The sequence below is a fragment of the Alosa alosa genome, chromosome 6 (genome assembly GCF_017589495.1).
Source record: "Alosa alosa isolate M-15738 ecotype Scorff River chromosome 6, AALO_Geno_1.1, whole genome shotgun sequence".
In the NCBI taxonomy this organism is placed as follows: Eukaryota; Metazoa; Chordata; class Actinopteri; order Clupeiformes; family Clupeidae; genus Alosa; species Alosa alosa.
Genome location: NC_063194.1, coordinates 16,768,841 through 16,785,647, shown reverse-complemented (window position 1 = coordinate 16,785,647; position 16,807 = coordinate 16,768,841). Strand labels below are relative to the sequence as shown.

Genomic DNA, 16,807 nt, shown 5'->3' with positions numbered 1-16,807 from the left:
CAGCTGAGTTGAAGGGAGATCAGTGAGATCTGAATGATCAGAGATCTTTTAGGGTTAATCAAGAGTGTAAATCTGAATTTCTAAGCTGGCTAGTTAGGAATACAATCAGGAATACAATGTACCGGATAGCACATCACAGTATTCCTCTTCTCTGCTGGAACACCGGTTATGCAAAGTGTACTCTTTATTCCTTATATTACCAACATGTTTACCTTCTAATTATTCTTATGTACCTCCTTAACACTTTAATGGTTGACAAAAAAAACATTGCTACTTAAAACACTATATTGTCATGGAAGTAATTTGATGGGTCCAACTGGGAATAATCCAGGCAGAAAAAGGGCTGCTGTTTTGCTTCGGCTTAATTTGGCACCCAAGGTTCTAAGCCTTTATTCCGAATTCAGCTGAATGTCATGAATGGATGATTGGCATATCTTTATTAAGCTAACATCAATGTCAATTCCTTCACACAATTATTTGGGCAAAACTGAGCCAATACAGAGGCAAAACAATAGTTTTCTAAAACATTTATCACTGTTTATTTGAACAATAAATGTTGACTGATATCAATGAACAATTCTGTCCTTCACCGACATGTCCTTTCAAGAGTGTAATTTTAAGAACAAGTCAACAGCTAATTATAGAGACTTAAATGAAAACTAAGGCGAATTAAAAAGGGGCACCTGATCCGATCTGATTCCTTTAAGAAATCAAGACGTAGGATTTAAGCCGTGACCCGTGTACTAATCTCTTCTCACATTTCCCCCCACTTCTAAACCACAGCTCATCGACATCGCCAGTCTTCTCTTTGGTCCCTACAAGATGTCTAAAGGTGGCATAGCTACTCAGGAGCAGTTTAAAGTAGGCAGAGAAAGCTATTCAGCTGGGCACCATAAAACACTGGTTCATCTTTTAAAAAGAGTGTGAGTTTAAAGTAACCTGGCCTCGAGTGCAGTGTGTAAGAAAGCTGGACCATTTGATTGAAGTAAACATTTATTCCATCAAAATCACGTACATATTTACACAAAAAAATCTCAGTACACACCCACACATACATAAGATTACTGCCCATTCAAAAGATAAAATAAAAAAGAAAAGAAATAGATCATAGACTCTATGGAGCGACTGGCCCTCCCTAAAATTCCCTCCATAAAAATTCGGAAATACAGTGCAAAAAAAAAGTTCCGTTCACTGCGACTTTCGGAGTTGCACCCCAGTGTACTTGGACAACGCTAATGCCACTTCTGTACTTTCTACGAGAGAGAGCGACGCTGAAACTAGAGAGGGAGAGACACACACACACACACACTGAAGACATTCCGAGACACGAGAGCAGAGCCAAGAAGGGACAGATGAGAGGACACACACTAGAGCACGTGGCCAGGCGAGCCGCGGGAATAGACAGCACTGGACACTTCCATTCTTCCCCACCTTTTGCAACAGCTGCCTCTTAGCTAATCAAAGAATGGCTCTCTTCGAATTTATGAGCCAATTTCTGAAGAAAACAAAAGAGGCGGCATGTAAATTCAATAAAAACACATGCTTGGGTCATTCCATACGAACCATACCCACATCAATTAATTGCTAACCAGTCTTTATTGCAGAATAAAGCCGTTCATTTTAAGCAGGTCACCTTCCCACTGTTCAAGTTTGTCAACGTACGTCCCCTCTTCCTCTCCAAATCTCAATTGTGGAAACGGCTCATAAAGAGAATGAGGTAGAAAAGCTGCTCCAAGGCTCACTGCGACCAGCCCTGTACTCTTCGATAAGGCCTGACGGGACACACAGCGGCCTCAACAGACCACTGCAGCTTCTTTGTGACGCCATTTTGGTCGTCCCTTCTCATTCACAAGCATCATCGTTGCAATAGAAGCCACCGACAAGAGAGACACCATCCACTGAAGGACATGCCTTGACACGGCCCTGCTGTGCACCCATGACTACATCGACCAAACCACCGACGAGATATTGGGGGATGGGGAGTGCCACCACCTCAAGCCACAGTCATGATCCTAGTTGAGAACATGGTTGCGTGTGAATGCATGTGTGTGTGTGTGTGTGTGTTTGCAGGTGGGACTTGGCTCCGTGGTTCTGGGCTCTGGAAACACCTGAGAGACGGTTGCAGCAAACAAGTGCCAGGGAGGGAAGGGACTCACTGGGGTCATTAGTGTGTGTTATGGGTTTTTTGTGTGTGTGTGTGTGTGTGTGTGTGTGTCGCACTGTGAATATGCGAATACATAGGACAGAGGACCGTAAGCGGCTGTACAGCAGCTTAGTGCCTGCATCGCTCCACAGTGCAAGGTTTTCTCCATTAAAAGGTTCATCATCAATAGTAATTACACATCTTTCACACAGCAATCAATCTCAAGCACACAGGTAAGGCATCAGGTGCCTCTCTTAAGGGCCTCAAATTAATTAATGCACTCTGAAGGACAAAAAAACAAAACAAAACAAAAAACCCCAGAAGAATCAAATATAAGGAGAAAAAAATAGGAGAAATGGGCCAAACAGCAGTTGTCATAAATACATTAACTGCATAACACTGACATGAGAATGATAATCTATATAATAATTATAATAATAATAATAACAATTCCAGTCCCTTACTGTCCAGCATAAAGAGGTGTATTTTTTGGTGTAATCAGAGAGGACTGCAGGGGAGCTGAATGTCTGATGCTAGTTCTCTTCTTTTTCTCTTGTGAGGAACAAAAGCGCTACAAGCTGGGGGAGGGGGAGTGTGTGTGTGTGTGTCCGTCCCACTGATTAAATTTTTGGGTGTGTGTGTCCGTCCCACTGATTATATTTTTGTGTCTGCAGTGTAACCGAACACCAACCAGCAACCACTAGGACCTCTACGAATCACAAAAAATATATATCTGAAAAGAAAGAAAATCTGTAAGACCTCTGCCCTTCACAGCGTGTGTATGTCTGGGGTGGGGCATTTAAAATTCTATAAATCCTAAACAATTCCATATTTGTAAAAGCATAAAGACCATAACCCTGCACGTTTCCATATATTTTTTTGTTCTATATAGTAATGCAATGCACTTGGACATGTACCTCATATGCACACAACCGGTTTTGAAAAAGGAGATGATATTAAGTAAGTGCATATTTCATCACACAAATACATGTATGAAAGTAATCTATGTTGGTTTCATGACATATGATGTCCATGCCCACGTCACCCATGAATGAGCCAGCTTTGCCACCAGTAGCAGCAGCAGCAACAGCAGGGCCATCCTAATGGACAGAGACTAGAGGTCACAGCAGAGGAGAGGGTGGGGTGGCAGTGGACACGTGCTTGGACGCCTAAAGTCCTGGGTGAGCATAGCAACACAGACACGCTCTTTCTCTCCCACGTTCTCTCTTTCTCTCTCTGACGTCCTACGTTTCAGCTGGGATCTTTTCCAGGGTGGAGAGTGGGGGTGGGGGTAGGGGTGAGGGGCCTGAGTCTTGTGCTTGGCTTGAGTGTTCACTTTGGGAGGGTAGGTTTTTTTTTTTTTTTTAAATTTATTTTATTTTTATTTTTCATTCCTGCTGGCTCCTGGAACTCCGTGGCCTGTGGTGGATCAGTCCTGCCTGCCCGAGCGAGTGCCTAGGAAGGGCAGAGAGGATGGTGAAGGCGATGGCAGCAGTGGTGGTGGTGGATGTGGTGTTGTTGTTGCGGTGGTGTTCCGGGAGGCTGAAGTCAGTGGCTCAGTCAGACGCCCAGAATATCCTTAACGAAGCTAGCCACATCGGTCTCTTTGGAGTCGTGGAGAGTGAAAAAGGGATGTTTCTGTGACGGGACAAGGTAAGAGTGCGTCAGAGATGGCGCAGGGGTGGGGGGTGGGACTTGTGCCGGAATCACAAAACTCACGTGTAAGGACACGCGTGCCAGTACACACACACACACACACACACACACACACACACACACACACACACACAACAGTATGACCGCCTAGTTCAGGCTGTCCTCTTGTGGACATTTATAAGAAATACAACTTTCAAAACCTAATCCTGCTCAGCAACCAGAACATACTTCTTTTAGGAACAATACTGGTTAAAATTAAAGGAAAAACAAACCAAAACCCTTCAACCTACCTTTAATTCTGAGTAGGCAGGCCTCTCTTGTGAATTTTTCTTTAAGCTGCAATGACAAAACAAACAGGATTTAAAAATGCATTTGGTCACAAATCAACGTAGAAAAGCATTCCTGTCAGAGAACAACATTGGCAGATTGCCCAGAAAGTTTCCACACTGTATTAAGACAACAAAAAAAAAATGAAAATAGTGACTGTCAGCACATTTATAGTTATAGAGCATGTGTGCAACTGTGTGGACGAATATAAAGGCCAATTGTGACTCCTAATGGCCAAACAACAGCACAGCTCTAAGGACAGGAAAGGGAGGAGGAAAGAAGCGATTGGGGGTCTTACCACTTGGAGGTGAAGTCCACAAACTCGGGGGAGAAGCGGTCTGCCGGGAGCTGGGGGGACGGCTCGTCCACCACCTGCTTGAGCTGCTGGAACGGAGTGCCCCACGACTCGTATGGGAAGCGCAGGATGGCCAGCTCAATCTGACGGACGGACACAGCGAATTATGTCAGTATCATTTTGAATGCAGGAGTAAAAACATTATTTTGAAAAAAAAAGTGCCACGGTCAGAAATTGGTTGATGATCAATGTTCCAGGGTGACAGCAAATTCATGCCAGGATTTGTTTTTAAACAATAGATAATGGTATAAAATAAGGGTGACTCCAAAAGTACGAACCAAGGTAATCCCTAAACTCCAGATGTCTGATTTGACACTGTAGCCCCTCTGATTGAGCTCTGGGTTGATCCTCTCCGGCTAAAACAGGAAAACACAGCACACAGTTAAACACAGACACATATTTATCTTTCTGCAAAAACCTACGTATGTAGTCTCATCTGCTAGTTTCTGTTTATTATTATTTTAACGGTGCCATGATCGTAAATAATAAGACTGCATGTGGGTCATCTATAAATCTAATGGATGACCCACAGTTGCAAAGCAAAACTATTTTCTGTCTTACAATACAGGATGCTTCTAATGAATGCTTTCTGGGTACAAGTGAGGCTCACCGCCATATAGGGTTTGCAGCCAGCATCCATGGTCTTGGCCACAGAGTCAACCAAATAGCCACTGATTCCAAAGTCGCACATCTTCACCTGTCCTTGAGTGTTAATAAGGACGTTGGAGGGCTTGACATCTGTGGGATGTAAAAATCAGCACACACACAGATGAGCAAGACACTATGCAGAGGCCTGTAAGGGCTAATTACAGAGGAACTGATCACAACTAAATGGCACCAATCTGCACTCACTGTTTGTAGGGCTGCAGCTATGGCTATGCAAGTGGTTCACTGGTTTAAAACTACAGCAAAATGTAGCAAAACAATATACCTCTTCTACATATTGAAGATATTTTTGATTTTAGGGTTGATAAAAGGAAGTTATATTTACAAACAAAAGAAACATAACTCATTGAGGTGCATTGTGTCATGGACACACAGAAAAACAAATCTTGGTTGACGCTAAACACTTTCATACTGCTGCTGCTCATGTCCAACATAAAAATTGGGCAAACAAAAAAAATACATAGCCAATTAAATATTCAACAGGGCTATTCCAGAACATTACCCTCACTGTTCCTCTATTTACCTCTGTGTATCACCGATATGGTATGGAGATGATCCAGGGCTTTGACAATCTAGAGAGAGAGAGAGAGAGAGAGAGAGAGAGAGAGAGAGAGAGAGAGAGAGAGAGAGAGAGAGAGAGAGAGAGAGAGAGAGAGAGAGAGAGAGAGAGAGAGAGAGAGAGAGAGAGAGAGAAGAGAGAAAGAAAGAAAGAAAGAAAGAAAGAAAGTGAGAGAAGTTGACAGGAAGGAAAGGTGGGAACAAAAGGGAATGAGAGACCGAGAGGGAGATCAGAGAGGAAATGGTCGCTTCTGTACTAAGCAGCTGCTCATGACTAAACAGTGAGTCACTTCTACACTATGAGAGACTTGTCTGGTGATCTGATAGAGACCTGTGACTAACATCGGTCCAACATGCGCCTTGTTTGCCTTGGCTTATTTTTATTATGAAAACGACTCAGAGTAGCTACAAAACACAACTTCACACCAGGCAGAGGGTGATTCATATGCAATGTACCATTACAAAACCACTCAAAACACTCATTCATGTAAATTTTAAATGTAATGTGGAATTTAAGTGGAATGTTTACTACAACAATAGTAAAGAGCTGAGATTAAAAATAGAGGAGAGAATGTTACCGAAATAGTGATCTTTCCTAAAATGTCCTCTGGGATGGTGGCCCCCTTCTCTATAACCTTGGTGTAGAATTTGTCCAAAGACATGTCCATTAATTCCATGCAGATCCAGACATCACCCTGGCAACACATACAGGTGGATTAAAAAAAAAAAAGACAGAAATAGAAGAACAGCAGTCATAATAAAGTACGTAAGAGGGCTGACTCAGTTTATGAGGCTGTTGGTAAGGACCGCTTTTGCTGCACTGTGCCCATGAGGGACACATGCGTTTGGCTGAGAAGGCCGCGCTTGTTTGCTGAGCCACATACCTCTCTGAAGAGGGCTCCGTAAAAGGTAACCGTGTACAAACAGTCCACCGTTCTCATGCAGATGTCCAGGTCCATCAGCAGCCGCTTCTGCTCCTGCGAATTCACTGTGGCTCGAATTCGCTGGGGTGGGGAGTAAGCAAACATTGAACAAAACAAAAAGTGCCCTGTGGGAAACAACAACCAGCTTTCTTTCAAAAACGCCACACAAAACACTGTCCTGCATCAATGTCGAGAGTGCCTGCCTTTCTGCAAATCAAAAATTGTGACCGAGGGCTACACCACATTCTGTGACGTTAAGGTGTTGATACAGCCTGTGAGTGCTTGACCACTGTGGAGTTGAAGTGGAGCGCTGGCTGCCTGCGTAGCGGGGCTAACTCACCTTTACAGCCATGATGAGGCCGGTGGGGACATGCCTCATCTGGTCAACCACTCCGTAGGCTCCTCGGCCCAGCTCCGCTATCTGCTCCAGTTCATCGGCATTCACCACCACATTCTGACCGGGACAGACCGCCACGGAGGACACATGGCCCAAAAGGAGAAGACAAGAGTTTAGATTGAACACAAGCTGAACAAAGAGGAAGTATATCCGTAATGACACTGTGAAGGGGCAGATGATTTTAACACAAATGTATGACCAGAAACAATATCCAGACAAGCACAGGTTGGGGTGGGGGGGTGAATGTGTATATTGTTACAAAAACCATCGTACCTTCTCACCAATGGTCACTTTGGCCTTGGAGTCAAGATCTCTGGGGGCCTGGGGTGAGGAGCAGAACGGATGACACATAGATATTACCATTCACACTGAGGATTCAGTCAAACATCGCTTCCATAAAAGCCATCACTGTGCTGGAGACCAACACTTAAACGACACTTAAACGAACCTAATAAACTGAGCTTTGATACTGTACAAGAGCCTCTTATTACTTACGTTGGTGCTGGAGCTGGTTGCTGGAAGACCTCATCATTGATCTTGAGATTAACCTTCTTTTTCACTGTAAAAAAGGAAGAAGGACAGGCAGTCAATATCTCTGATGGCAGAACAAACAAATCTGAGCAGTGAAATTCCAGGTGTGATGCGAGTGTTCCAAGGATGGTTACTGAAGCAAGCTGCACTGAAACATTCTCCTGCACAAAGCTAATGTGACTCAATAGGTAACCGGCGCCGAGGCAGACGGTAGTAACGACATCAAATAACAACATGGATTGAGGCAGAAGGGCTATGGCTGATGACATTTCAAACGCACAAGGTTGTTTGCAATGACAGCCATGATTGGATGATGAGTAAAAGGTCTATGCCTGTTGGTAGGTTACACAAAATTGCTAATACTGCAATGAATGTTCGATAAATCAAGATCACAGGCTACTAATGGAAAAAGACTGGAGTACGCAACCCATACACTGGGCATTTTCGCAAAAGGTTACAAAATACATCTGTATGACGTAGTGTTGTCACGATACCAAAATTATGACTTCGATACGATACCTGCCATAAAGATCACGATGCTCGATACTAAAACGATACTACGGTGAAATCCTAAGATATCTGGAGAAGAAAGGACTCATACCTCCTCCAAGTGTATGGAGTCATTTGTGTTGAATTTGGTGCACTTTTGTAGTGTGTGGGTCAATTCTGGGTTCTAAACTTCCTACATAATTATTATTTTTTAAGTAAAATAGTTTTACTTACTTTCTGTGATTAAGTCCTTTATTGTTTGTTACAGTTAATTTACATGGTGTTGTGTTTTGGTAATAAAGTAGCTTTAAATAGCCAAACTAGGCTAGATCAAGGTCAGTGTTAAAATTACTGCATGCAAATCACTGAATGCTATGCAGAGGGGCCTAATCTTTAGGCCATCTGATGTACAGTATAAGCTACCCTAGGCCTTCCCGTGTTCATGGGATTTCTTTGACAGTTGCAAAGGGGAAAATGTGAGGATAGTCTTCTTTGCGCCCAGTGTACAAGTACGACGTTCCAACCACTCAGGTCTTCGTCAGATAGGCCTACACCATTACCTGTTGCAATATGTCTGTGTGCATTCCTACATTAGCATACGTCTATTTCTTTGATAACATGATTTGCTACCACGTAACAATAAGCCGCTATTATTATTAGGACTCAACATGCTGCAGTGGTATTATATGCTGTGGGCTTTAATTAGCGCATTTCGGGTAGCCTATCCTACATCTGGGCAATAATTATTGAACAAATTGCAGTCTACATGCCATGACAAATATTACCAGTAGTAGGCTCCTGACCGAACATGAAATAGATCATTTACAAGTTATGGTAATGTTATTCTGGCGTGAACATTGCGCTTTCATCACGTTAGCACCCTATGATTACAGCTTGTTATGTCTCGTCAAAATTCATTGATGAAGTAAGGTTCGCTTTATCCCAGAGAACCATACTCGTTTCACTTAGGCTAGACTAAAACATAAGAGAAGAACTTGGCACTAACCATGTAGTCGTGTTTTCTATAGCATATTCGTTAACCTGTCGTTCTTTTAACTCTTTAAAAATGTTGGGACATGTCTGCGAGGTGTTTAGCCAAGTTCCATGTGTAGCCTACTGCTTTTAAATGACTGTGTACCTTGCCTTAATTCGCGATGTATCCGAAATAGTTGCAGATTTCACTGCACCTTTTGTTTTATCCACAAGGCCTAGAACAACTGTCGGCAAAGAACTATGTTAACGTTTGCTGCGCACTCACTCACTGCTGCCTGCTTGACACGCCCACTTGCCTAGATGCGTGCAAGGAGCAGTGAGAGCAGCAGTTCACACAGACACAGAACGGTATTATTTTAATAAAGTATCGATTCTAAAAACGTCTGAAATCGTATCGTTTTTTGCGTGAAGGCACCGTGATTCCTTTTTAGTATCGATACACCGTGCAACACTAGTATGACGACTTGATTGTGTAGACAGAAACTAGTTTGATTTAATATACAATAAAACATCACACTCAAGTTTCTTCAAATTAATGGGTTTCAGTTGGATGGTGGTGTTGTTGCATTCATTATAAGCTCTAGAGTTGTTCTCTTCTGGTTGAGAATGCATGAGGTGAATATACTTCTGCATTCCAAAAACATTGTAAAAAAAATAAATTAGGAGTCAAAGTTAAGTGACACGTCCATTATTATTATTATTATTATTATTATTATTATGAGTTTCTCCAAAATCAGCCAGTTAGTAGCTACTAGCTACCATTTGTCTTAAGATGCTTTGTGAAAACAGGCCCTGATCAAAGTTCTCCAGCATACCTATTTTTACAACCAACCACTTGCACCAGCTTTTGTGACTCAGCAAAAAAAAAAAAAAAAAAAAAAAAAAAAAAAGCTCAACAGTCAACAAGTCCGGTGTACATCCAGGAACAGATACAAGTTCTACTGGGGTTTGTCAAGGTATTCCTAGAAACACAGAACACTGTGAAAACTGTTCCCGTTTGTGCATTTTCCTTCTGTGTACCCTACCAATCACTACAATCAGTTCAGCTCTTGTTTTAAGAGATGCTGCTCAGTGTTTTCCACACATGACATTTTTTTTAAAGCTCTGCTACAATATGCAAATTTATTTCTTGGGACTTTTTTGTCGTCATCATTCCTCCCAAGCTCTGTCACTGCACGCAAGGCAGAATGCGGCTCGGGCTGCATCTTTACGTCTGAGCTTGACCCGAGTCTGATAGTGGTTGCCCAGCCCAACCCTCATCTGACAGGCATTCTGTTCATTATGACGGCCAGGTAGATTGTTTTTTACACACAAACCCCATGACGTAATGTCATCAACTGTTCTTCACACATAGTTACCTTGCAACTGCACCTATGGTTAACGAGATTGCTAACCAGTAATAAGCTTAGAATTCTAGCCTAACGAAGACATGAACAAAAGTAGGGATGCAGATATATCGGCCTTACATCTTTATTAGCTAATATTTGCCTCGTTGACTGGCATCAGCCTATTAGCAAATAATAAATGTATACCATTGGCAGTGGTTTATGTTATGCCACATCAATGTGGCAGTAGCTAAATGTTATGCTGAGAGACTCAAAAATAGTTCATGATTATCCAACACCGCGCTCTCCCGATTCTTCTCTTGTTTCTTTGTGGGTGCGTAATCCAGGAAACTCATAAAAAATAACAAATGGTCGCACTCCAAAAATCTTTTCTTGCTTTTAATCCATTTAAGCACAGGGGTTAATTGACAAACGTTTTGGCCTGATGGCCTTCGTCAGTGTGTTACCATGAATATTGAATATTGTTTCACTAAAACACTAAAGGGTATAATTAACAACAAAAGCAAAGTAAACAAACAAAATAAATCTGTGCATCCCTTTAAAAATATTTTGGCAAAGAGCTAACCTGCAGTTTGACAATATTAGACCTAACATTAAACTTTGCACTTCAAAGCCTTACCATATTTTGCTTCGTGTCCTCAATCATTGAGCCTATGTGATGCACCATGTCAAGTAGACTGGACCTGCCTAATTAGTACTTCAAAAGCGACATGTTAACTGCCAAGTTATGACGTCTTTGGCTTATGACCAAATTTGACCGTAACTGTCAAACCCAACCCAAATGGTTAGATCCTGACGAGCTTGAATTGTGTATCCACCCTCTAATACACACATGGCATTTTCATAGACAGTTTGGACCTCACCTACTAATGAACCTGCTGTACAAGTGTCTCTTGTTTTGATTATCAGTAGCTTTCAATTGGGCATGGTAGGGAAAGACATAGTCTGATGCAAGACACTATCCACACCAACACAAGACTGGGAATCATGGAAATCGTGGGAATCATGGGAAAAGGAAACAAACAGCAGAATTCCAGACGTGGTATGTCAGTCTCCTGAATATGTGCATTGTTCTTTGTTGGGTTGGGAGGGGGTTGTTTTGTCTGCTTGCCTCAAAAACAGTCACATAAAAAAAGTCAACATTTGAGAGCGTGCATTTGTAATTAATTCTAGGGACTGGATCTCATAACTTACACTACATTCAAATGGTAGTACTAGGCAAAGAGGTAAGAGACAACTTTCCCCCTCCAACCATTCAGTAACAAGGATTTTTTATGCAAAGACTGGAAAGCAATAACCATCCTTCTCAGAGACTTTGGGTTCATACAATCGTCTGCTGAGGGATACTTTGCATGCTGACTCAAAGCCACACACACACACGGACGCCCGCCCAAAAGCCTTTGATAGCGTCTCACAAGTGTTAACACCCCTCGTAAGAGTTTCCTCCCAAAACACCCATGTGCTTACCTACACGCGCGCACACACACACACTGAAGCAAGGAGGCAGGTGTGGTGCTCACAACAACATAGAGGGGTGTGGGCACTGGCACGCCACACCAGCACACCAAAACAATTCTGCTCCCGGCCCTTAAACAAACACGAGAAGAACGCAGACATAATACCATGCATACAGGCTCCTGTTTGAAGGGCGCAGGGCAGATATGGGGGACCCTTCAACCTGGACGGGTGCAGTGGAGGATAGGGAACCCTCCCAACCCACAGTGTATACACACACACACACACACACACACACACACACACACAGCTCCATTATGGCAAAAATCCTAATCAAAATGATTTTGGTGAATATTGAGATCACGATTAGATAACATGATCACTCAATTATTTGGAATCACCTTACATTTTCTAAATGTTACACAATAAAAAAAAAATGAATGTAAATAAACAGGATATACTGGATATACTTGGAACTCAAGACAAAACCTGTTGCAAAATAATCACTGTTTCACTATCTAATCACTCATTTATGTTCTTTTCAAAACTGTTGGAAGTCATAATGGAAATTCAATTTTGATTAATTGCACAGCCCTAACAGAGGTCTCAGTGGCAAGTCTTCGCACTTGACTCGACCCTAGTAGGATAAGGTTTATTTTAATGTCAGAAGTGCTTTGTTGGGTGAAAGGAGGGTGTGTGTGTGTGTGGGAGGTGGGCCTACATTTCACAGCCATTTGTCATTTTAACACAGAGCTCACCTGTTTAAGTCATGAGAACACTGAACATATATCAGCGAGAAGCACTAAAGAGTTTAGCAACAGAAAATACAGGACTTTAAGTTAAGACAAGAGGGCATACTAACACAATTGTTGTTGGTCTATCGCTTTGGTCTTTCAATATACCTTGTCATCTATCAATTCAATGAGGAGTAAAGGGCTGCTCACATCAGGAACAATAACTATAACCATAACGATAAAAGCATCCACACTAACGATAAGCAAAGTTTCTTCTTGTGTTAATGAATGTGATGGCTAAAATTCTATGGATTCTGATTGGCTGTTAGCTTTTTATTGTTCTCAAAATCACTCTGAAAGTGATCCCCAACTATATCATTCTTCATGTTGTTATAGTGTCGTTATAGTTTGTGTGTGAACGTAGTCTTTCATATTAACGAGAATGATATATTTTGTTTCAGTTATCGTTCTTGGTGTGAACGGCCCTTAAAGGACAATTCCGGTGTGATATTGACCTAAAGTGTATTCAAACATGATACCGAGTGTGAACGTATGTATCATAGCCCATCTCGGCTTGTCCCCTGCACTCCAAAATCTGGCGCTAGTTAGCCGATGCTACCAACAGCTTTTTCAATAGTGGTGGTTCGGCATCGGGCTAGCCATGCAACTAAATCACTGTTTTACACCCATTTACGAGGCTCAATGTATCTCCACACTTCATTGGTAGACTTCCGAGGGTCCTGACATTTAAAACGAGACATTGAGAACTTTGAAAAAGCACTGGTAGTTTACTTACAAGACGATTTATACAGACAGTATCTTCACGAAGTGTAGCGTTTGCAGCCATCTTGAATTTAGTCACGATAAGTCGAGCAACGAGTAAGAATGAACAGGTATGATAAGGGATCAGATTCCAAAAATAATTCAGTGGAAATGCATGGATTCCAGTTGCTGCTACTGGAAGAAACTGGAATCCATGCATTTCCACTGAATTCTCCTTTAAGCCACACTAGTTTTGACTCAGAATCACATGACAGGCTATGCGTTCTACAGAGTTCACTGGAACCACAGCATTTCTGGTACAGCATGTGGCGAGTGAGCCAGCGACATGGATCATGATTGAATGAAATTCCCTTGAAAAACATTGCTCTGGCTCCAGGAAAAAACTACAGATCTAGGCCATTGTATTTCCGCAACACAAAGACAGATGCCTTTGACTACTATGGTGAAAATATGTAGGCTTAAACGTCAGACTGTATTGCTGCTACACCTCAAAGTCTCTGTACACACAGTACATAATACAATATAATACAGCTTCTGCCTAACTATGGAGCACAAGCAACACAATGCAGAGCATGACAACAGATTTCAACAGGTGACATATCATGGCCAAGTAGTATCTGATGCAATACCACTTATGATAACTTTTTGTGCTTGCACCAAACCTTAACAATACTTATTTCAGCTTAATTATATGTTAAAAACCATTTCAAACATGGGTGAGTGACAGTGCTCCAGGAAATCTCAATAAAAGCACCATTATGATCACAAGAGCCAAGTCACTTTAAACATGTTCCACTGAAAACTTTGAGGCTTTGGAAGAACATACTTGATAACACAAAAATCAGATTGAGAAAACTGCAGAGGCAATGCCGTGGTAAACTAGGGAAAGCTGCAAACTCATAGCACCCGCATGCCCATACAGGTTGTTCATGTCCATACCGCTTTCTGTTAGCCTAGGAGGGCATTTGATCGGGCATTCCACAAGGCCTATTTACTATCTAAAAGCAGATATTAAGAGAAGTCAGTTAGAATATAAATAAAGTCATTGCCAAATTTGGTTTTAACTGCTTGCGTTAAACCTCAAGATAAAATTCGCGCATTTAATGCGACAAATCCTGAGTGCATAAAACACTGCGAGGTAAACAAACAGCAATCAAATCATAAACATCCCACTTATACGTTTCGCCTGTTTTATGTTACATGGGAATCAAAACTAAACCTAGTGAGAACAAATGTTGAAAAGGTCAGCTCTGATATTTAATTTTGCATGACAGATATAGTTTGATATTCCAATAGCGGAAAGTATTGCAGGAATGCGAGGGAGTCGACGTCAGTGGGCTGCATTTTCCTTTTTTTCTCCGGGATGTTTCGGTTACGGCAAGTATTTGGGAAACGTAGGCTAACTTACCATAGCTGTCTACAAATAGTTTTGAAAGTAGCTGGACAGCCAATGTACTAAATTCGAACATAGAGCACTACAAAACAGATAAACTTGCTTTTGCATGTTTTCATAAACCCAATAAGTGATCACTTGCCTCTAACAACGTTTTTAGTGTGCTAAATACACGGCTAACTTGTTACACTGCTAATGATAGTTAGCCAACGGTATAAGTTTAGCTGGCAAGTCATCACGTTGTTTTAGGTGGATACCAGGCCATTTATGACAGTAATCTTAAACTTGCTCAAACCTGCAGACCACCAACACCTTACATGCATCTAATCTGATGTATTCAACAAATCATCAAGTAAAATGTGTTCAATTAGTTGGTAATCAATTTAAGCATGCAAGATTTCACAAGAGTCCGTATTCATCCGAGCTCAGCTAACTTGGCTATCTAGCTGATTTTCAAAGCTAGCTTGAAGTTAGCTTAATGACCAGTGCTAGCAGCAACTGACAGGTAACAGGTCCATGCTTAAGCTGTGGACGTTCCACACAAATTTGCAGGGTACGGAGAACAATCAGTGGTGTGTGATAACACAGACCAAGCCTACATATTTGTTGATGTTTTCATGAATCCGTTGTCGTTACACTGGACAACTCGAATGCCATGTTAGCTAGCTAGCAAGCAATCCAGCCAGCTTGGCTAGTAGGTTAGCTTACTAGACTTAAACTTCTGCTTGCAAAAAGCAATTAAAGTGCTCTGCAAGCACAGATGAACGCAAGGGAAACGGATCTGCACTGTGTAAACATGCATTTAAATGTATCTTCCCTACAGTGATGCACATGTCAATTAAATAAATCCTAATGCATGATTATTCCAACTTTGTTAAAAGGCATGAAACTCTTACCTCGCTTCGGCAGAGACATTTCCCCTTTACTGTGGTGGAGGGGGAGGGGAATACAAAAGACTTCGCGTTCTCACTCCATCTCCCCCTTTCGGACGAGAATGTGGTCCAACTGAGCTACAAGTTCTTTTATGTAGTCTTGATGCTCAAATCCCGTCCCTCCAGCTGACAACTTCGGGAAATAAACGGAAGTGAGGGTTTAACAAATTTCACTGGTAGTTTTTGGGAAGTTGTAAGCTCCTTTGACGCTCTTAAAGCTAGCGTGCCCATGAAAAGATCGGAGGGCTGTTACGTAGCCTACGTTTTCCTATCAAACTTAAAACATCACTCATCAGAATTCCAAACATGGCACAAATGACGTAGGGTAGTCCCCGTGTTGTTTCAACTGTAGCCTATTCTTATCCTAAGAGCAATTCCATGCAAAGGTCATCCTTACCATGGAAAAAAAAAGTTGTGCATACGCAAATAGAACTGTTGTTAAAATATTCATTTAGGTCTATATTTTATTGTTTGTAACTGATCTGATTGAATTTGATGGAGAATTACACTCTTTTTACATCATAAATATGGTGTGCAACCATACAGAAACAACATTTTTCACATGGTAATATTATACATATTTAAAAAGTGTATAAATGGACCCAAGGTTCAAACAAATTGTGTCATTTGACAAATTCCAGATTGACAAGAGAATGGTAGAGTAATGTCTATGCTCAGCTTGCCTTTAAGAGCACAACTCCTTACATTTGTAAGGCTTTTGTTTTTAAGTCAGCAAGTTCCATGGCCATGTCACATCCATAACGTTTTATAGGAAAAGTTTATGCTACACATTGGCTACAGTGTTGATGTGACAATGTCCATAGTGTCTGTGCAAAACTGATTTATATCAATGTAAAGTGTGATGACCAAATTGTGCCCCTTTCTTACTTTTAAAACCTTTAATGGTGCGTTATGGATGTGACGTTATGGATGTTACATAATGTGAATTTACAAGACTGGAGACTTTGTTATACCGCAAAGCCGATGAAACGTCTGTTCTAGTGGCATGTCAGTTTCAACGCATTTCACCTTATAGTCAGGGGGCCTATGTGGTTTCTGTGGGATTGAAATGTTAATTTTTGGAGTGGTTGGACCGTCTTTAGATGTCATTGAACATGGAGAAAAA

General features: G+C 41.6%; 1 protein-coding gene across 1 annotated transcript; it reads right to left on the bottom strand.

Annotated features, from left to right (window-relative positions):
* Window positions 1–1,577: 1,577 nt before the first annotated feature.
* On the bottom strand, window positions 1,578–15,954 carry LOC125296244 (dual specificity mitogen-activated protein kinase kinase 6). The gene is made up of 12 exons (XM_048246039.1): window positions 15,646–15,954; window positions 7,521–7,584; window positions 7,299–7,346; window positions 6,969–7,082; window positions 6,590–6,709; window positions 6,284–6,400; window positions 5,671–5,719; window positions 5,092–5,219; window positions 4,760–4,837; window positions 4,425–4,564; window positions 4,090–4,135; window positions 1,578–3,781 (listed from the first exon to the last, which is right to left on the bottom strand). The coding sequence occupies exons 4-12, from the start codon at window positions 7,005–7,007 to the stop codon at window positions 3,704–3,706; spliced, it is 795 nt and encodes a 264-aa protein (XP_048101996.1). The 5' UTR covers window positions 7,008–7,082; window positions 7,299–7,346; window positions 7,521–7,584; window positions 15,646–15,954; the 3' UTR covers window positions 1,578–3,703.
* Between the last annotated feature and the right edge of the window lie 853 nt (window positions 15,955–16,807).